This window comes from Polyodon spathula, chromosome 4, assembly GCF_017654505.1.
Source record: "Polyodon spathula isolate WHYD16114869_AA chromosome 4, ASM1765450v1, whole genome shotgun sequence".
Taxonomy (NCBI): Eukaryota; Metazoa; Chordata; class Actinopteri; order Acipenseriformes; family Polyodontidae; genus Polyodon; species Polyodon spathula.
This window is the reverse complement of record NC_054537.1, coordinates 69,524,275-69,547,474: the sequence shown is the minus strand read 5'-3', so window position 1 is coordinate 69,547,474 and position 23,200 is coordinate 69,524,275. Positions and strand designations below refer to the sequence as shown.

The following is a 23,200-nucleotide window of genomic DNA, read 5'->3' as shown; positions in this document are numbered from 1 at the left end:
AAAGATTTTTTTGAGTCTCGTTAATTTAAAAAAAAAAATTGTGATATCAAAAATGTGCTTATGAACAATCGAAGATCTGTCTAGACCCTACAGAAACAAATGATTGCCAGAGAATTCTGTGTATTATATACCGAGTAGTTATGAATATTTTATAAGAAAAGCCACACAAAGAAAGTCTGTGGGGTTGGTTTTACGAGTATTGAAAATGACAGTAAAGCCCAGAAGTAGCTGATTCAGTGCACAGCCAGCAGGGGTTTGAATCACAGAAACCAATTTAACAACTGGGAAAACCACTGAGCCGCATGGCTGGCCTATGAACACAAACCCTCCTAAACTTCTAGAAACATCCATTTTCACAAGATACAGAAAACTGCAACTTGTGTTAAATGGACACAAAAGTACTCTATAGTGTATATAATATTGTGAGAGGGGAGGGATCTGGACTGGCCATCAGGAACGTGCGTGAGTTTGTAGGGGGTTCAGACACCCCGTGTACTCCCACGCTATCAGGCAATGTCTTTTTGACAGGAGTCAGCTGTGAAGGAATCGGCTGACACTCTGTCATTGGCTGGGGGGGTGGGACTATACGGGGTGAATGGCTAAATAAAAAGGCACTTTTTTGTATCCTCTCTGGCTCATACAGGAAGTATAGTGGAGCATGACTTCACAGCGGAATTCTGATACTTGCAATCGAAAACTAGAAACTCTGCAGCAACAAGTTGGGGACAGACGCGTGGTGCAAGCAAGCCACGCACTGGTTATTTACTTTTCACTATCTTAGATAGTTAGTTTAGACTGAGCCTTCCCACAGTATATAAGAGAGAATACTGAGCAGTGCCTGTTTCTCTGGGCTTCTAGACGGAGCAACGAGCCGCAGTTAAAAACCAGCACGCTATTTTGTAGTTTTTAGTGTTTTGTTTTCCTTTCACCTTTTGCTTATTCTTTTTGGTTTACACACCTGTGCATGTGATTTCTGAAGACGGGGCACGGTACCATTGCTGGTAGAGTGCCACCGAACCATCACAGAAGCACCTGCCAACCGAGATTGGAATAATAAAACTGGGAGCCTGTGCTGCCGTTTCATATTCAAACTTTGTGTCTGCCTTGTGTTTTCCCACACCCTTCCACAAATATAATAATCACAGTATGAGTTGCTAGTTAACAGCAACAAACAGGTGGACCAGGAACTGATTTTGGTAGGGAGGATTTTTAATAAGGTAGCTGTGATTTGAAAACTACAGAAAGTAATTCAGGCATACAATTAAAGTGACTTCAACTACTGTGCTGCTACCTTTTTTTAGAACCTTCTGCCCTCTGCAAAAAGGACACAAGCAGGCCACTCACCTGGATGGTCTCCTGTGAGCTGTGCAGTGAGGATAGCCCTGCAGGAGGTGGCGGCGCTCTGCGTTTCTTTAGATCTTCTTTTGGAAACATTCTTGGGATGTTGCCGACAGACAGCGATGGGCCCAGTGTCCCGGGGCGGGCATTCACAGCAGGGGTATTTGGAGCTGTTGAGTAGCCCTACAAATAAACAGGAATGGATCACACCTGTAATACTGCAATACAGGTAAATGTTGTCAATGGAATTCTTTGAATATGGGACAGTGGAAGAAAAAAGACCTGCAGAGGGCCCACCTTCACACAAGCCACACTATGTGACTAATAGATAAGAGAGACCCTAGATTTCTATAAAAAAAACAAAAAAAAACAGAAAACAAACACAAAAAACATTGAGATTACCACTAAAAGAATAAACTCCAGCATCTACTGAATAATGTATTGAACTAAGTGCATTAGAGTGGGTGGTCAAAGTTTTTTGGGAATGGGCACATTAGTTTCAGAAGATTTTAAAGACTAATAGTTCCCATCAAAAAACATAAATATTGCAGTAGTCATAACATGTGGGGACCACTGGTTTAAGAGTTTGAGGATATTGATATTAAGATCCAGTGCTTAAATTAAATAAAAATACTTAGGAAGTCTAGATAAACTGAAATGGAAAAAATTGACACGTCGATACATATATAGAAAGATGGATTGCAACAAAAAACACATGTACTAGTTTCCCATTTCTTACTGGAGTTTTTCTGGCTGGGTCCCCACACAAGGTGGTATTTAAAGGTCAGTGATTAAATGAGCCGTGCTGGTCCCCAAGAATGCCTTCCTCTTAACTCTTCTCCATGGTCAATACAATCTTTCAAAATGTCAAGTTCTTTTCTTGTGAGGTGGTGTGACTCTGTCTTTCTTTCACAGCTCTGCTGCCAAAAAACTACAGGCTTTATTTATTTGGTTATTTTAGGGGCTTTTCTCATTAACACGCGGTCTAATTATAAGGACAAGCTGGCATGGCGCATAGTTGATTAATTGCAGTGAGATATGAAACTAGGCAAATAAAACATTGTTAGTACCCTCAAAAGGAACAATAACTGAAGAATGTTTTTTAAACTATTAAATGTTTAACACACCACAGATAATGCAGCACAGACAAGGAGGCATACATTTCAAGGTTTTTTTACAAAGCACTTTTACATCAGAGAATAACAGTTAAGTATATGAAATTGTCTTCCAGATAATTATAGCAATCATCAACAAGGAATAGAACTGCTACAAACAAACAAGCAGTTCAATGAACCAAGCTGCCTGGTCTATGTCACATAGTTTTACATGATGCTTAATATGTTTATTATATTTGGAATCAATTTCTAGCTGGTATGATAAGACCCCTCTGCTGGTAAACGACTACAGGTTGAGTATGTTTGGTATGCATTGTTTTTTTATTACAATTGTAATTGTCTTGCTATTTGTATTCATATGTGCACTACTCAAATGGAAGATTGCTTTGAAGCAGGCCTTTGTCAGCGGTGGTTTAGGGAAATTAGTTTGGGAGTAAGATTGAATGGTGATGCATGAAATGTTGATATAATGCAACAAAAGAAATTAGCAACAATATTTAGTACACAGGAATCAGAAAGCACACAGTGAAAATGCTATAGAAGTTCACTTTAACACAGTAATCATTTTCTATATCCAACTTACTCATTTGAAAGATAACATTTCCTGCTGTTTCCCATAGGTTGATTAGCACTAAGGGACTATCTATTGTAGTTAAGGTAGTGCCAATTGGGGTCTGTGAAATCAGGTGTACACATATTGCATTAGGGCCACTGGGTTAATCCCAGAAGCACAGTAAGAAGGGGGAGATTTTATTATTGCACTTATATAGTACCAAGCAGAGCAACTTGACTAACTCCAGCAGTATAACCAGTACTCTATCCAGTGCTAGTATTCCTTCTTTGTAGCTACAAGAAATTCACAACTAGGGGTCCATGAAGCCTTCTTTTTATTATTAATTATTTCTAGAGGAACTCCTGCCAGCATAACTAAACTAAAATTGCCAACATTTGTTATCACGCATGAAGCCCAGATTTAAAATTCCCCCAAACACTCATTTGATCTGGCAAGCATTCATTCGCATACAATGCTCCCTATTCTTGTAACCAACTTCCAGAAGAAATCGGCATTCGGCATGTATAAAAGTTAAAAATGCTGGCTGGAAACAGTCCTTTTTATACCATGTAACTGCTCCTGAATGCTACTGTTTCATTAGTTTTAATCATATGATTTACTGCAGCACCTTACATAAGCACACATCTGCTGTACAAAAAAAAAACTGGGACACCAGCGGAAAAACAAGATATTGCACCTGAATTGAAGATAATAGCAGAGAGACTCAGCTGATGGGACTCGGAGACCATTCTAACTAGAGGTTCAGAATTCTTAAAGAGAACTTTAATCTTCATGGCTTCCACAGTTAGAAGCAAAGCTGCAGCTTCCCTCCTCATTGCTGGTTTCAGTCTTTCAGTCACTTTCTTCTTTCATTCATTTTGTTAACTACAGTCCCTTTCATAAACTAAAACAGATAGCCAATGTGATTGATTATTATTTCTTAAACACACCTGTTCATATGCCACCTTTTACCAAAGTGATGTTAGAACGCTAATAATAATAAAAAAACAAAAACTAATTGTCATTTCTGTTTACGAACAGTAACGCTACATGACATAACCCTACTTTACTGTACCTCTGGAAGCTGGGGTCCCTTAGGCTCACAGAAAACATCACCACACTGTAATCTTTCTTTTACAGCCAATCTGTATCTCTTTACACTCACAGGACAGCAGGCTTCATGCTGCTCCTCAACCAATGACTGGAATGCTGAAGGTGGAGTGGTCTAATGGTTAACGCTATGAATTTATAATCAGTTGATCCTCACTTTCAAACTAATGAGAGACTTCTGTAATTAAAGGAGTGTTATATATATATATTAATACTGTTTTATGTTGTTGTTTGTTTATCACCTTATTCAAAACAAAGTTGCTTTATCTGCAGCACTCGCCGAGAGGGCGTTGTTATTGCATCTTCCCACCAGCACAACTTACAATTCTCCTGTGAGTTTACATTAAATGTGTTTAGTTATCTTTCATATGTTCTCAAAAACCAAGCTTTACTTTAATTGCCTTCTTTTTTCTTTAGTCTGCTACAGAACTTGTAATACTGTGTGAATGTTCCCGACTTTTAATGCATTTCAATCATGTTTTATCTTCATTTAAACCCGTGGGATTATCTCACAGTTAAACCGAGATTTAACATCTTGTTTTCCAGCAATGTCCTGTCTCCATTGTATATGACTCCAACACAGGGTGAATTTAGGCAGAATTTGGCCAGGACAAGAGGAAAGATCGTTATCACTTTTCACTTGACAGTTTTGAAACGTCCCGAACACACTCAGCAATGTTTCATACACACGTGAAAGTTCTTTTAAAAAAAAAAAAAAAAAAATTATATATATATATACACACACACACACACACACACACACACACACACACACACACACACACACACACACACACACGACTGCGGAAATCTAATTAACCTATCAAAGTTTTGTGAAAGACAGTTCAGTGTTTTTTTCAGCAAGTGTGAACAAGAAACTGAGATGGTATGGCAACCTTGGGACATGAAAACCACACCTTACATGAAACAATATATCCTTTTGAAATGAAACCACAGATAAAATGAATTACCTTACAAATATATAAAACTAGGTACACCAATCATCTGGCAGTCGGGGGTAAATAATGGTCTAATCAAGGTAAAACGATGGAGTCATACAGTGTGATGGAAAATATAAAGCTAGTGTTTCAGGCACTGGTGCGGCTATTTTTTTAGCTGTCCAGGAGCTGACTTGTATAAATGTAAAACCAATACAAAATAACAAGGACTGTTAATTTGCATTTTATTTAACTCTTTCAACACTGCCACACAACTGTAGCATAGGAAAGGTAAATCCAATCAAGACCTGTAAACTAATGTTGTGTATGCCAAACCATATATTAATATATACACTAATGTGGACTGGAGTTGAAGCATATAGTGGATTGCACAGGATACGAGTAGGTGGCAATATTTTTTCCACGTGACAGGAAATATCCAGTCTATATATGTTTTATTAAACCTTGAAGGACAGCTTTATCTGACATTCTATTTCACTTCTCCATGACTTTCCTAAATCAGTTTTTTTTAGAGTGGAGATATTGCTGAAAGATGTTTTCCTTACAACGTTTTAGTTTTTTTTAGCCATATACAATATCCCCAGATAGGTCTATAACTGGTGCTACAGAACATCCTTAGGGAATTACATCACAACTGGATTCACAAATCTCTAGAATATATCCCAGATGCTAGTAAACTTTCAGGACAGATTTTACTGTATAATAAATAGTTTGCAAGTTGGTAAGATAATTATGTTTTTACACGGATTAACACACACTTGTTTAAAATGTTATAGTGAAATAAAGCTATTCATGAATTCAGCGGTTTTTTTCACCAACTGTACACATTTGTGCCAAAAAAATACTTTATTAGGTGTTTACACAAGAACACTGCCATCTTCTGTTTAAAGTGTTGGCTGTAAGAGGCATTTTTTAAATTCTGTAATGCTATACACAGCAAAAAAAAAAAAAAAATTGCAGCTCTAAATTTACATTGGATCGTCAATGCTGATAACGTGCCTTTTTTTTTGTGTTATTTTTTACACCCTAATCTCCCAAAATGATACAAAATAAAGCCTGATACTTCATGTCATTACATTAAAATAAAACAGACAGTATTTTCTTACATTTAACAAGTACAAACCTAAAATGATCATCAGATTAAATTAGCAGGCAGTGTGTTAGGAGCATTGCCCTTTGCTGTTGACACAATACAGGCAAATTATATAAGTGTAGACATACAGCAAGATTTATTAACACTACAGTTTACCTAGATGTGGGGATTTGGAGATTTGTTTTTCATTTAGAACCTAAGTAACAATAGCTTTGATTAGTATAGGTTAAATGGGCTATGTTAGTACTTACGCCATAGTCACTAGCATCTGTGTCCATCGCTCTTTGCTCTTCAGGCTGAAATAAGAATGCACATCTCAAGTCAGAAAAATGACAGAGAATCAGAGGACAGAAAGGAAAAACAAGAAGCAAATTAACCATACAGCTATGGCCAAAAGTTTTTCATCACTTAGAATTTTAGGAATGAGACATTTATTTAAAAAATAAATAAATAAATATGAGAACATAATGTAGGTCTTTTATTTAACATCATGTTATCAAATAAGCTACAAAATGATATCGCAAGTGTCTACAGGAAGCCATAATAGTAGTACAGTCTTTCATGATAGTTTTCAAAATGTCACATTTATCCATTTTTGTCAGTTTTTCGTCAAGCACTATTGGAAACTACAAAGTAGGATGCAATTCAATATGTTAATTAAACTTTATGAAGTAATATTTGTTAATCCTATAGGGGTATGCAAAACCTTTTGCCCATAACTGTTGAGTAGGTACTTTTTCTAAGGCTTTTTTCAGGATTTGGCCTGCCTGTCTGATAAATCCAGACTTCAACCTCCCTTATGGAATTAAAAAAGAGTTATTAACCCCTCTTTAACCCTATGTAGCAATTACATTTTGATAACGATGAATCAGGATACTCATTTTTCAAACTCTGGTAGTTTGAACCGACATAAAATCTATGTAAATAATTAAACTGTAAAGCTTCAGATTTTTACTTGATTTTAGAGCTGCATGAACCGATCATTCGATTCTTCAGACTGAGTTCTCCACAGAAATCAGATGCTGACAATCAGGGGAGGGTCATTGGTGTTGATCGAGCTGATTTACTGTACCGTTCAAAGTGAAACCAGTGAAGAAACAATGGTGATTGCTGCTTTTCTTAGTCTCTGTGTAAGAATAGCAATCCACACAAATCCAAGCAGCTGTTTCTTCAGTTGTTTCACTTAGAATGGCAAATAAGCCCAATCAACAGCAACAGCTCCTCACCTGTGGAGAGCTTCATCCGAATCGAACAATCAGTTTGGGCAGCTCTACTTGATTTCTACTTCAGACACAATGGAAATAATGTTAGAATCTGTAAACTGTCTAGTAAATCAATGTACTGTAGAAGCATGGTTTGCTGTTGGTGAAACATAATACTACAGGCAGTAGTGGCAAAGCTTTTTTTTCTGTTCTTATTTGTTCTACCTGTTTCACATCAAGGGTTGTGTATGTAGATTCCTACATCAGGGGAACAAGGTTCAGAAAACTCAACAGAGAAGTTAACATCCTCCCGATAGTAACTCATGTAGCTGTCACATTAAGCAAACAACTTGATGACATGCAATTTAATGCACATTTACTTCTGACAAAGCCTTGCAACAAAAACATGTTTCAGAGTCTCCTTTTTGATGTCAACTCTACTGCATTCTCTTTGTGGAATAATACGGTTTTATTGAGAGACAACTATGACCATGTTTGATGCCGGGAATGCTTTAACACTAGAACTACTGGACGTACATATATACCTAGAACTACTGGAGCGGTATTTTTAACCGCAATATTCAAACACGTATAAAAGTACTGCAGTGATGCACACTACGAAACTGTTCTGCGTACAGAAGTACAGATTGTCTGTTTGTTAAATACGCATTTTAAATTAGGTTATTTCAAAATGTACTAGCATTTGTTTTCTTCTTTATAACAAGGCACAGTATTTTTTGATTGAATCTTCAAGGCAGTTTAACAAGCAATGAAGAAGTGGAGTGATACAAACAGTAACAGTAATGTCTCTTACCTTGCTTTTCCTCCTGTTGAGTTTGAAGAAACCCAGGAGGCCTTTCTTTTCAGAGGAACTGGTGCTCAGAGACAATGACAGACCTGATTCTGCAAAAGTTGAATCTCAAATATTGAATCCATTAATAATATGATGCAGTACGTGCCAAACTGCCTTTGGCTCAGAGGTCATGGGTTATGATAGGTCATGCCTCTGGCAGTCTGGAGGTAGCAATAAGATATTATACACATATCTACATATATTCTGTAAAGACAGGTGTATTTATTAAAACAAGCATGCTAGTTATTATTCCATTGTCCAAATAAAAGCCACACACATCAGCTATGTCCAGCAGGTTAACATAGACACTTTAAGAGGTGAATCTCGGACCGAGGTTGATTTAGCAGCTTGAAAATATATTTAAAATAGTTTCTGTGACAGGCTGGTTTCCTTGTTGGGAAATGCTGTCAGGAACCCACAGAGAAAGGGGCCATTATTAGTAATCCCACATCAAGTCAGCATGCAGAAAGCCTTTCAGCCAGAATGATTCAATGAAGATCCCTATTTATTTTATTTATTTTATTTTAATGAATAAGAAAATCAATATCTTTATTTACAGGTTGCATGAGGAATCCAAATCACCAAGATAACTCCATTAAAAAAATATTTTAGCATCATCCAAAAACACTACAGATTCCCATACTTATCATACTTATCCCATACTTATATAAGTGCACTACTTATCATTGTATATTATAGGAATGCACAGTGTATTCAGATAGTACTAAAGATAGTTTTTTTTTTTTTTTTTTTTTTTTTTTTTTTATGTGACACTGCCTTAACTTTCTGAATTGAATCATATGTAGTAACAAGAAATAAACAGCAGGTGGCACTAGAGCTACACTATGGTAATGGGATCTCCAAGCCTTGTCCTGGAGAGCTGCAGTGACTTCTGGTTTTCTTTTCAACCGAGCTCTCATTTACTTAATTACACCAATTACTGGTTTAATTAGACAAGATTAACAGTTGTTCCAGATCTTTCGCCATTATAGACACCTATAAAAACAGAGGATTTGGGGCTCTCCAGGACCAGGGTTAGAGACCCCTGCTATGGTACATACTGTGTTGCATGTCCACCTCATATAGCATCTAAACAAGCACAGCCTTGAATACACACCTGAAGTGTATAGCTCAAAGCAAGGTCACTTTATACGAGGAAAACATTATAAGCACAATGGCTAGGGGCTCTTTTACCCAACGCTGTTCAGCATAAACACACCCAAGAAGACTCAAATCCAATACATGTTTATTGTAAATTGATATGTTTGTTATATTTTATTGGCTGACTTAACTAGTGAAAAGTCAAATAGGTTTCTGCTACAGACATTTCTAAATATGCTGGATATGCTACAGTATATTATAGTACAAAATGCTTCATGCAGAAAGCCCCACATTTAAACAGTAGATGCAAATACCTTTTTAAAGATACAGTACATCAAGTTTTGGGTTTATGAACTAAATCTAATGCTGCCATGCCACTAGCAAAACAATGTATATTCATGTCACAATACCTCTATAATTTAGAACTGGTGAAGAATGGTTTTTAGATAGAAGAACTAGAGACAAAATCAAATAATGAAGAATATGTTTAGAGCACCCTTTAAAAAAGAAAATTCTAAATGATGCACCCTAGGGATGCGTACAAGCAACCCTTGTAAACGCAAGACAAAATAACACATTTGTATGTTTACAGAATATCATAAACTACAGCTATGGCCAAAAGTTTTGGATCACCCTAGAGAATTAACTAAGTTAGCTTCATAAAGTCGAATGAAACCTGCTGAATAATATTACATTAACATATTGAAGTTTTGAAGTTTACTTTACGAAAAACTGCCAAAAACTGAAAAATATGACACCTCAAAATCAAACATGAAATACTATGCTACTATTATGGCTTCCGGTAGACTTTTGCAGTATCATTTTATAGTTTCTTTGATTACATGATGTTAAATAAAATACCTAAATTATGTTCATGTGTTTTTTTTTTTTTGTTGTTGTTTTTTTTTTTTTTTTAATTCTGTCTCAATCCTAAAATGCTCAGTGACGCAAAACTTTAGGCCATAGCTGTATATATATATATATATATATATATATATATATATATATATATATATATATATATATATATATATATATATATATATACATACAGCTCTGGAAAAAATTAAGAGACCACTGCAAATTTTTCTTAAATCAGCATCTCTACATGTATGGCAGCCATTCCATTCCAGTGTCTGTTGAATTCCAACACAGGCACACCTCATTCTACTGAATGAGGTACTGATTAGGGGATCACCTGAACCAAATCTTATTTAACGAGGAAAAGTATAAAAACCACTCCTGTGGTCATCACTATCCTCTTGCAATAGGACCAGCTGGATGGCAAAACAGTGCTAGTAGTACCTCAAAAGTAATTGGAATCAAAAAATAACTATTGACCATGCCCAAAGAGTTGAAAAGGAAAGTTTTGAGTGAGGAAAAGAAGGGTTCAATTCTGGCTTTACTGGCAGAGGGATACAGTGAGCGTCGGGTTGCTTCCATCCTTAAAATTTCAAAGACGGCGCTTCATAAGAACAAGGTCAAGCAGCACACATTGGGGACAACAAAGCTACAGACCGGCAGAGGGCGAAAACGACTCTCCACTGACCGGGATGACAGCCAACTCATTCGAATGTCACTCAGCAACCGTAGGATGACATCAAGTGACCTACAAAAAGAATGGCAAACGGCAGCTGGGGAGAAGTGCACGGCAAGGACGGTTCGAAACAGGCTCTTAGGGGCAGGGCTGAAGTCGTGCAAAGCTAGAAAAAAGCCCTTCATCAATGAGAAGCAAAGAAGAGCCAGGCTGAGGTTTGCAAAAGACCATAAGGATTGGACCGTAGAGGACTGAAGTAAGGTCATCTTCTCTGATGAGTCCAATTTTCAGCTTTGCCCAACACCTGGTCATCTAATGGTTAGACGGAGACCTGGAGAGGCCTACAAGCCACAGTGTCTCGCACCCACTGTGAAATGTGGTGGAGGATCATTGATGATCTGGGGGTGCTTCAGCAAGGCTGGAATTGGGCAGATTTGTCTTTGTGAAGGACGCTTGAATCAAGCCAAGTACAAGGTTGTCCTAGAAGAAAACTTGCTTCCTTCTGCTCTGACAATGTTCCCCAACTCTGAGGATTGGTTTTTCCAGCAGGACAATGCTCCATGCCACACAGCCAGGTCAATCAAGGTGTGGATGGAGGACCACCAGATCAAGACCCTGTCATTGCCAGCCCAATCTTCAGACCCGAACCCCATTGAAAACCTCTGGAATGTGATCAAGAGGAAGATAGATGGTCACAAGCCATCAAACAAAGCCGAGCTGCTTGAATTTTTGCGCCAGGAGTGGCATAAAGTCACCCAACATCAATGTGAAAGACTGGTGGAGAGCATGCCAAGACGCATGAAAGCTGTGCTTGAAAATCAGGGTTATTCCACCAAATATTGATTTCTGAACTCTTCCTAAGTTAAAACATTAGTATTGTGTTGTTTAAAAATGAATATAAACTTATTTTCTTTGCATTATTCGAGGTCTGACAAAACTGCATCTTTTTTGTTATTTTGACCAGTTGTCATTTTCTGCAAATAAATGCTCTAAATGACAATATTTTTATTTGGAATTTAGGAGAAATGTTGTCAGTAGTTTAGTAGTCAGTATAGAATAAAACAAAAATGTTCATTTTACCCAAACACATAAAAACCAGAGAAACTGATAATTTTGCAGTGGTCTCTTAATTTTTTCCAGAGCTATATATATATATATATATATATATATATATATATATATATATATATATATATATATATATATATATATATAACATCACAGCTGGTACTTATTGATGTTGGGACGTTTATTTTCACTATGTTGCAGCCTCTACATTGATTGAATAAAATAAGACATGTCATTGGGTTCACTTCCACTCAATGCCAATGTCTGTTTCATGAGATGACATTTGTCATTTTTACAGGTTTTGTGTCTGTCCCAGCAGATTCACAGATCACAACATGAATATGAGATCAAACTAACTAAAGATAGTTAGACAATACAAGCCCTTTAACTTCACTCCATAGGTACAGTGACTATATAAAGTCTACACACCCTTTCAAAATATTCACCTTCTGTTGCCGTATAGCCTGGAATTAAAATGCATTAAATCTTCATTTATCTACACATCCTACCCCACAACTTCCAAGTGAAAAAAAAAAAATCTAGAAATTTGTAGAAAATTAATTAATAATAAAAACTGAAATAGCTTGGTTGGATAAGTGTCCACCCCCCTTGTAATAGCAATCCTAAATTAGCTCAGGTGTAACCAATCGCCTTCAAAATCACACACCAAGTGGCCTCCACCTGTGTTAAATTGTAGTGATTCGTGTGATTTCAGGATAAATTCAACAGTTCCTGTAGGTTCCCTTTGCTGGGTAGTGCATTTCAAAGCAATGACAACCATGAGCACCAAGGCGCTTTCAAAATAAGTTGTTGAAAGGCATAAATCAGGGGATGGGTATAAAAAAAAAAAATCAAAGGCCTTGAATATCCTTTGGAGCACGGTCAAGACGATTATTAAGAAGTGGAAGGTGTATGGCACCACCAAGACCCTGTCTAGATCAGGCCGTCCCTCCAAACTGGATGACTGAGCAAGAAGGAGACTGATCAGAGAGGCCAATGGCAACTTTGCAAGAGCTACAGGTTTTTATGGCCAAGACTGGTCAAAGTGTGCATGTGACAAAAATATCCCAAGCATTCCACATATCTGGCATGTATGGTATGGTGTCAAGAAGGAAGCCATTACTCAAGAAAGCCCACCTTGAATCCCATTTGAAGTATGCCAAAAAACACTCAGGAGATTCTGTAGCCATGTGGCAAAAAGTTTTGTGGTCTGACGAATCTAAAATGGAACTTTTTGGACTAAGCGTTATGTTTGGCGCAAACCCAACACAGCTCATCACCCAACGAACACCATCCCTACTGTGAAGCACAGTGGTGGCAGTATCATGTTATGGAAATGATTCTCATTGGCAGGGACTGGGGCACTGGTCAGGATAGAAGGGAAAATGAATGGAGCAAAGTACAGAGAAGTCCTTGTGGAAAACCTGCTGCCCTCTGCAAGAAAGCTGAAACTGGGATGGAAGTTCACCTTTCAGCATGACAATGACCCAAAGCACACAGCCAAAGCTACACTGGAGTGGCTAAGGAACAAAAAGGTAAATGTCTCTGAGTGGCCCAGTCAGAGCCCCGACCTAAATCCAATTGAAATTTTGTGGTATGACTTGAAGATTGCTGTCCATCAACGATCCCCAAGGAACTTGACAGGGTTTGAACAGTTTTGTAAAGAAGAATAGTCAAATATTGCCAAATCTAGGTGTGCAAAGTTGGTAGAGACCTATCCCAACAGACACACAGCTATAATTGCTGCCAAAGGTGCTTCCACCAAGTATTAACTCGGGGGGGGGTGTAGACTTATCCAATTATGATCTTTCAGTTTTGTATTTTTAATATACAATTTTTTTCTTAATAAAAAAACTTTTTGCCCCTTAAAAGTGTGGAGTAGGGTGTGTAGATAAGTGGAAAAAAATCCTCATTTAAATGCATGAAACTCTGAGGCACTGACACAACAACATGTGAAAAAAGTTCAATGGAGTGTAGACTTTCTATAGGTACTGTAGATGACCTCAGTGCTACTCTGTACGTAATGCAATTAACAACCACAAAGGTTCACATTTTGCAAACTCTGCTATGTGCAGACAGTGCTGATGTGTTAACTTGAATGTGTAACTCTTATCACAAGAGTTATCTGACAACTATGTGAAACCAAATTCTGCACTTTACCACATTTAAGAGACTGAAGTCAGACAATATTTTTGGATTATTCACAGAGGTACCAATCTGAAGCAATTGTCCTTCAACTCAGGTGTAATGTTTAAAGTCAAACTGAATAAAAAAATAATCTGTAATGTGATCTGTAATATAGATGATTATTAGATGTGTGTCATTGCCAGTGTATCTGGTGCACATGGTACAATACCAGAGGTGTTCACTATGTTCATACGACCATCTAAATGATAGTTCAAGAAGAAACTGTAATTTTATTTACATGAAAATAAATACCTGGAAATACAATTGGTTAAAATATCTAAGTATCAAAATATAGGCAGTGTAATGTAATATTTGTATGTGTAATATGTTGTACTATTAAATAAATTAAAACTTTACAGCTTTAAAATATTTTTGATGTGTTAAACTTTTGAAAGTGTAAAGGAATATTTTAGTATACCACTTAACATGATAATGGCACAGGTGCTAATTTTTAAAGCCAATTTTGGAAAATTAAAAAAGGTCTTGTATTCATAAAGCCAGTCTGAAGGTTTCTAGGTTATTTTCATACTTCAACATATCCTGTTGAAGAACATTGACAAGCAGTCTGTAAATAACGTGACAGTTATTCTTTTAATATTCACTGTAATGTTTGTAGACTTTTCAACTAAATGAGCAGAGCGCTCAAACTTACCTAGACTGTGGTCCAATAAATAGAGCTCCCGAATTCCCAAGTCATTTAACGATTTGGAAAGTTCCAGTTCTCTGTTGTTAATATTGTCTCTCAGCAATGTAACATGTCTGGGATCGAATTCACATTTTTCACAAATGAGTGGAATTAAATTTTCCAGTGGCACAAGAGGATTTACGCGCACCACGGCCTTCTGTGTCCTGTGATAGTTCACTACCAGCCTCACGCTTTTCTGTGAAAATAAAACACATCACACTGTCATCTGAATTTCATATTTAGAACACAATTCAATAATACATGCCAATGAAAATTCAACTAAACACTATCTTCCCGCAGGCCTATGTATCCCATATATATGTCTCAATAATGTCCTAATGTGTTTAGTGTACCTATTAGGGAAGTTACCAGGACAAGTACAGTGAAAGATATGTGAAACCTTGTGTGAACATTTCAATATCTCCCTAGTTTTTTCTGACTATGATTTTTTTTTTTTCATCAATGGCATTCTACAGTAATTGGACCTTAAGGTGGTATATTTTCAAAGCGTTTACTCAAGTTGTTAATTAACCTGCTTTTTGATAGGTGAAAAACAACAGGAAACAAACAATTTTAAGTAATATAAATATATTTCAAGGTCTATTTAGACATTCTCAAGGTGGGATTTGTTTCCTTTTAAAATCAGTTAAAGACAGGAGTGAGTGTTTTGAAAACCCGTCCCTGAGGATTTTTAAAGAATAAATTTGTGTAATTGGAAGGGATGCTCAGCACCTGTGGAATCAGACAGTAAATATAGCTGAAGTCTGTGACAGGTTTCATGTGAAAAGGGAAGAAGGAACTATTCATGCTAGCAGATACTGTACTACCACAACCTGACAGCCTCACAGCCATGTGCTAGAATCTATGATACAGGAATAGCTGCAGCCCACATATGAGGCATGGGTCAGCCCTTACAGGACCCTGGCATGCTCTCTGTCAAGCACAGCTAGAATGAATGCGGTGCTTGATCTAAAGTTGGAACTGTGGTAGCATGATGCTCATGCCAAAGAGGAAGTGCAAATTGCAGCCAGAAAGATGAATGTGTCCAGCACAGCACCTCAGCAGGGAGAGGGACTAGCAGGCAGCAGGGAGCATTTCACAGGACACAGGAGGTCAGGCATCATGTTACAGATTAAAAAAAGTCTACCTTTTTTTTCTTTCACAATGGGGAGTTAAACATAAGGAACAGCAATGAAAACTCTGATGCATGTTTTTATCCAAGCTATTCTTGCTCTACTTTGAGCAACACCTTCATTAAAATCAGTAATTTCCAGAGCAACACATTAGCATTAAGAGCAGAGATAAAGTGACATACAGCTCCCAGACACCTGAGGCTGTCTAAACCAAAAGTGACAAAAACCAAATATTGCATGAAATTGCTGAAAAGGTTTATGCCACCTCATTGTTAATGGTCGCAGAACATTTAATTGACTTAAGATTGATGGCACTAAAGGTTTTCTTGATTTCTTTTAAATACCATGCCTGTCTGTCTGTGTGGTCTCATGCAAGCTGTACTTTACTGTAATTCTCATCTGGTCAAATAGTCAATAAAACCATCAGTAATGCTGACAGGTTTATTCTTCACTCCAGTTATGGATAAATGGTAGCACCATTTCAAAAACACACTCCCATAGGCACATAATAACACTGTTAAAATAGGTAGCATGCACACATTTAATCCTGTCTCTGTTTACTGAAGGAGAAGTCGTGTTTCTTTTAGCAACAGAGAGAAAAAAAAAACTGAATAGTCACATAAGACAAGTAGCTGGTTGAAGATTAAAGACTGACAGCTGATTTCACATACCTTGATTATCCCTAATATTGAACTACCTCATGTTATTTTAGGTATAATGAGTGCTAGTGAGTGCTAATGAGTGCTAGAAATAATACATGGCAACAGTAGGTAACATTCATTAAATATTTACAGACTCAGGATGGAGAGATCAGGTGACACATGAGAGATCCCATTCACAATGTACCAATAAGGAGTGAATAAATCCTCTGTATATACTTCATTTTTATAGCACATACCCTCTTTTAAAATGGCAATAACGTTATGGTATTTGTGTCAGGGCTCCTGCCCTGCTGGTGTAAATGGGGCTAAGTTTGACAGGGATGGGGTTAATTTCATCCCTACCAACAATCACAGGTGTGGAGACAGCCACACCTGTGATTGTTGCCAGGGATGGAATTAACCCTATCCCTGCCCTATTTACACTGCCAAGGAGGAAGTATAATACGGCTCTATCAGCACAGCATATTATACAAAGGCACAATAATCATGGTTAGCAGGGATAGTCTTTCTTTCACAGTTAAACAGTACACATTTTGACCTGCAGTAAAAGCTTAACGAAGTGTGCTGTAGAACACTAAACTATCTAATAAATAGGATTACAGTTTAAGACAATGATCACTCACCTCTGGCACTTTAGGTGGCGGTCTTCTGGGTTTTTCCTCGACAACCTTTTCCTTTATTAGCACTGTGTGCACATCTAACATTCCCAGCAGAGTATTTGGCTTAAAGGCTAATGGCTGAGCCTCACCAGACTGTAGTTCCAGGGTATGGTATGCTGGGCTTAAATGGTACTGGCTGCACAAATCCACTAGTAGATCCATCAGTGCTTTACTAGAGAAAAATATAGATAGACAAATAAACAGACAGCCAAATACTGGCTGCAATGATACATAAGGTAAATCTTAATTATTAATAGAAAGGAGTTGGAAAAGAAACGTAAAAACTGGGGTAAATGTGATGTGCCTTAGATGAATTAGTGATGCAATGTTTAAACACATGTAACATTACCAGCATATATTGTGTAATATAAATCACTGTCAGAACAGGCAAGAAAGTAGACTTACTGGGGGTTGGCAGACAGGCAGAATTAGGAATAGATTGCCAAGCTATTTTAAACCATGTACTTTAATTTCTAGCCATTACAAAAATTACTGGTCGGTATTTAATGTGATTTATAATCATTATTTTCTAATAATTGCGCTGAAATAGCATTAGTGTTAGAAACCTGCTGAATAATGTCACTGAATACTGCTTTGTTGTTTTCCACATTCTTAACGAAAACCTGACAAATGTTAAAAAGTGACATTTTGAAATCTAACATAAAATCCTATACTACTACCATAGTTTCCGGTAGACTTTTGCAATATCAATTTGTAATTTCTTTGGTTACATAATGTTAAATAAACTATCAAAATTATGTTTTTTTTTTTTTTTTTTTTTTTTTTTTTAATTATGTCTCAATCCTAAAATTCTAGGGGACGCAAAACTTTTGGCTGTAGCTGTACAGCACAGTATAAAATCAAGTGAATAACCAGAGCACTTTCATTTAACCTTGACCTATAGGCTACTGGTAACAGAAAAAAAGTATGCTGCTGTATTACACATACTGTACAATCATATATATATATATATATATATATATATATATATATATATATATATATATATATATATATATATAGTGAGCAGGTAGGGTGAGCAGGGAGAGGGTTAAATTCCTCCCTGCCTAAAATCATGTGTAAATATTTGGTTAATTGTTATTTTATTGTTGATTATCACCTGTACCTGGCTAGCACTGTAAATTTAGAGCCAGGTGCAAGGTATTAATGGAGAGCAGTTAGTCTGCTCAGGGCTGCTGCGGTATGGTGGGCCCGGTTGATGGTGTTTTCAACTGTTATGAAAAAGGTGCTGTGTGTTTTCGGTTTGTTTGTTTGGTTAAAAGTGTGTTTTGCTTGGCAGGTAAACAGCCTAGCTGTCCTGCACGTTAGTCAGGGACCTGCACCAAAGTTTTAGTTAGCACTCCGAAGTGGAGTTGGGTGTTTGTTTTGGTTTTGTTTATTTGATTCTTGATTTCTGTAAATAATTAAACAGCACGAAAGTGCTATTAAAACCCTTCAAATCTTGTGTCTGGGTCCATTTTTAAAGGGGCTACGAACCTGAGTGACGAGGCTCGTTTACAATATATATATATATATATATATATATATATATATATATATATATATATATATATATATAATATATATATATATATATATATATAATTGATTTGTCTGGTCTGAGCATGTGCTCTTTACTTTTATAACACATAGCCTGCCTACTACTTTTGTTTCCTTTTGGCATGAGTCAAACTTTCTTTTCTTTGCAAAAAGCAAATACATACTTCATATGTTTCTAAATGCAGAAATTATGCTACAAAAGTATATTGTTAAAACACTTCTCATTCTCTGTCTGGTCTGAGGCATGTTTTAATTATGATGCCGGTGACTCAATTAACGGCACAATACAGATTTATGAATCAGACGAATAACATGCTAATGAGAAATTTAGTCTCTAAGAGCACGTTATTCTAACGTCATGATGAGTGATGAAATACTGTCATGTTAAACACTATTAATGGCACGATAAAGGAGACGGTAAGTTTTATGAATATGGACCTCAGCCTTTACTTAAACATTAATCAATGGTGTGTTAACTGAAACCAACACATTGCTCTCCATGAATGGTTTTACTTTTAATTATCCTCCAGGTAAAATCTTCATTTGACCCTTGGTGGGAATGTAATTTATATATGCTTTCTTCAATTGATTTGGCCCTGAAAGCTGCAACACTAAATAGACTTAAACCTTGGGAGAAACACAAGAACCCTCTTGAGTTCCTTCAAAGCACTTACTCTTCTGTTTCTAGGCTCCTGATACTGACACTCTTAAAAGTGGAGGCTGTACATCTGACCTGGGTTTGGCATTTCATTAAAACAAACAGCAACATGAGCATGTTCAAAATAGACCGTGGCTATAGCCAAGCTATTTTTAGCTGTCTGTAAAGTTGTCCAGACTTTCCATTGTACTATTCATGTGGGTTGACATTTGGAATTGATGCCATGGTAGCACAGCACCATCTGAAGCACTATTCTGATTAACCTGAATTATAAACCCAATGGATTGTTTCAGCCAGTCAGATTCCAAGTAGAGAGGCCATTTTCCCACCAGTACTGTACATGCCCTCTACAGCTAACAGAATCTTGAAACTTGCCTTAAAAGGCGACAAAAATCTCAAGCAGCTTAAGCGACCATGCACAACATTTTATCCAAAAACATAATTTTTATGTTTACATTATTATTATTATTATATTATTATATTATTATTATTATTATTATTATTATTATTATTATTATTATCCACAGCACTAACAAACTAGCTCACTGACACTGTCTTTTGTTAAGTGTATTTGCATTAGACAATGGTCAGCTAGCTTTTTTTAGAAGGCAATGAGGTGTAGTTAGCATGATTTATTATAATAACCTTAACGTAGTGAAGTATCAGATATCATATTTAAAATGTTTTTTGTTTTTTTTCTATAACATGTTTCTTTTAAATCTGCATATTTGAGATACAGTATCCACCACTTACACCGTACAAGGTTATTTCGGCAGCCGTTTATATCAGACAAATAGCATTTGCCGTTTGCCATTCCCATTGATTTCAATAGCATTGTTTATACCATGTTTAGCATGCCGTATATTTTGGGCAAACTGAACTGTTTGGATCTTGTTATGTGCCAGTCACATAGGATTTAAATAACAAACACAATGCTTATACTGTAGCAATTGCTTTTAATACTCCACCAATCAGCTGTTTGCACCTTGTTACTGAGCGATTACCCCTGTACTGTACCTTGGTTATTTAATCCCTGTACGCAGTGCCGGGTTTACAGTTTGAAAAACAGCACTGACTGCAATAGCAAGCATGGCTGGAAAGAGAAACGTGATGAGTATCAGCACGAAAATTCAGTGTGAACAAAACGCCTCTGTTAGATTCTGTGTGCTTGCTAAAGTATGCTTGGAACTCTGTCAAATTGGGATTTTTTAGAAAACGTTGAAAGTTTGCCATCAATATTTGCAAAGAAAGATCATCCAGATGTGTATCACAGAGTTCTTTGCTGGAAACAATTTGCAGTCATGTAGCCTACCTGCTCTGTACATTTCAGAACTTTTTTTGCACTTACTTTTTATTACATTTCATACATCTTTTTTTTTATTAGTGTAATGAGTGTCTTAATAAAGATTTTTAACCGCATACACATTTGTTTGTTTTTACTACTGTACTGGTGACTGGGAGACGTTTGGAATGTCAGGTTATTGTGAGGGAGTTTATACTGTCAATCGCTTACTGTTGGCGAATCACATTAACACAAATGTGCCCATTCTAAGTGGTGGTGACAGTATATGTAGCGAATGTAAAAAACAAGTACGATTTATGGAATTATTTTTTCAGCTACGATCACTTTAACATCACACACCTTCCATTCATGGTGCTCTTCTTTTCCATGCCGTTTGGCAGGATGATGAGGATGTCCACAGTGGGGCGCAGCATGTTCTCTTTCAGGTCCCCTGCGCTCTGCTCTGAGGACTCTGGCACTTTGGGTTGGGTCTCTGGGAAGATCCTGCGAGGGGCTGGCTGAGGAGCTTGAGGTGGAGGTGGAGCTCGGGCCTTCATTTTTCTGCTTTTAAAGAAAAAACAACTTAATTAATAAACTTCATTGAAGGATTCATTGGTATATTGTTACAATTCTAACCTTTTTCAACCACCATTCATATTCTGTACTCTTATCTCCTTTTTTGGTTTCTCGTATCACCTATATGCTGATGATAGATCTTTCTCTCTTACCCTTCCTTTGACTCCCATATCTTTTGACTCCCATATTGCCTCTCGCATTTCAGATTGTCTCAGCAATCTCATCTCGTACACATTCACACCACCTCAAACTCAACCTTTCTAAATTCAACCTCCTTTACTTTCCTACTTCTTCTCTCTCCTCTGACGTCTCTGTCTCAGTCTCCCTTGATGCTATCAATCTTTCTCTTTCGCCTTCTGCAAGAAACCTGGGTGTTATTTTGGACCCTTCCCTCTCCTATTCTCAACACATCTCTTCAATAACAGGCACTTGTCATTTCTTTCATAATAACATCTATAGAATCCGCTCTTTTCTACCTACTTATTCCACTAGACTCCGGGTCCAAGCTGTTCTTTCTAGATTGGACTATTGTAACTCTCTCCCTCCTTCGGCTACTCTCCCAACCCCACTGCTCTCACGCTACCTGCTTTGCACTTTCCACTGGCTACCTATCTCTGCTTGTGTCCAATTTAAGACCCTGCTCTCTGTTTTCACTCTAGTCATCATATCTGCCCCTTCCTATCTCCAACCCTCATGTCTCCCTATATCATCTCCACTCATCCTCTACTGGCAGACTTGTAATGCCTTCTCTTCACTCTCCTTCCCCCCGTGCTCGCTCTTCTTCTTCCCTTGTTTCCTGTAGTAGAAACACCTACTGGTTATCCTCAGAACTGTTCCGTCTTTTACTGCTTTCCGCCATCATCTCAAAACTCACTTAATCAACCTTTATTTGTAAATTCCTATCCTATATATATATATATATATATATATATATATATATATATATATATATATATATATATATATATTTCTTTGCCTGTAATTTATGTATACTTTAATATTAAAAGACATTTAATTTTCTGTAAAAAAAAATCACTTTGGATAAAGGCATCCGCTAAATAAAAAATAATAAAATAATAAAATAAATAAATAAATAAATAAATAATAATAATAATAATAATAATAATAATAATAATAATAATAATAATATAATAATAATAATAATAATCCACTTACATACTCTGGGAATTTTCCTTTTGAAAATTTGCCAGGCTAGCATGGAGAAAAAACATAATCCCCAAACAAACACAAATATTGCAAGCTGTGCTCTGTTTATTTTCAGGGCAAATACAACAGCAGTACATTTCTCAGAAGCAGACTGTAGACTGACAATCAGTATAATTAGCAAAAACTTGTGCCTAGCTTTACTCAGGCACATGCCTCATCAAATTACTTCATCCTCTCAAACCTCAAACGGTTTTAAAATGTAAGTACTGTATTTATTAATTCTTAAGTTACAGTCCTCTTTGCTGGATCAATACTACAGTTATTTGTATTAAATAAAGCACAAAGACCAGCATCAACAGATAGTAGAGCAGCATATGGGTATAGTTTTTAAAAACTAAAACATTTTTAATACGTCTAATAACTTACTTTATTTTTATTTAAATGTAGAGCCACTTTCCAATCATGCATTTTAGACCTATTTTCTCCCCAATTCACAAGCCTGACTAAAAATCCCAGTGGGTACCTCTGTAATAGAAACACTGACACTGATGTCAAGACATACACGTTTAGTTAAACATTACTCATACTACTGCTGTGATCAACCACAAGCAATTGGCTATTGGATTCATAGGCGCAACTACTGAAGGGGTGACGGGGATGGGACGGGAGGGACGACTCAAGATTCAGGATGTTCCATTTTCA

General features: G+C 36.8%; 1 protein-coding gene across 7 annotated transcripts in view; it reads right to left on the bottom strand.

Annotated features, from left to right (window-relative positions):
* Window positions 1–23,200, bottom strand: part of LOC121314795 (protein cordon-bleu-like) — a 104,982-nt gene that overhangs the window by 49,164 nt on the left and 32,618 nt on the right. For 4 of the 7 annotated variants that reach the window (XM_041248473.1, XM_041248472.1, XM_041248474.1 and 1 more), the window contains 7 exons: window positions 21,116–21,319; window positions 17,220–17,427; window positions 14,769–14,997; window positions 9,735–9,779; window positions 8,185–8,273; window positions 6,420–6,464; window positions 1,345–1,521 (listed from right to left, as the gene is read on the bottom strand). In XM_041248473.1, the coding sequence (XP_041104407.1) occupies window positions 1,345–1,521; window positions 6,420–6,464; window positions 8,185–8,273; window positions 9,735–9,779; window positions 14,769–14,997; window positions 17,220–17,427; window positions 21,116–21,319 (997 nt within the window). The remainder of the gene's footprint in view (window positions 1–1,344; window positions 1,522–6,419; window positions 6,465–8,184; window positions 8,274–9,734; window positions 9,780–14,768; window positions 14,998–17,219; window positions 17,428–21,115; window positions 21,320–23,200) is intronic. The other 3 variants (XM_041248475.1, XM_041248478.1, XM_041248476.1) reach the window with 2 other exon arrangements.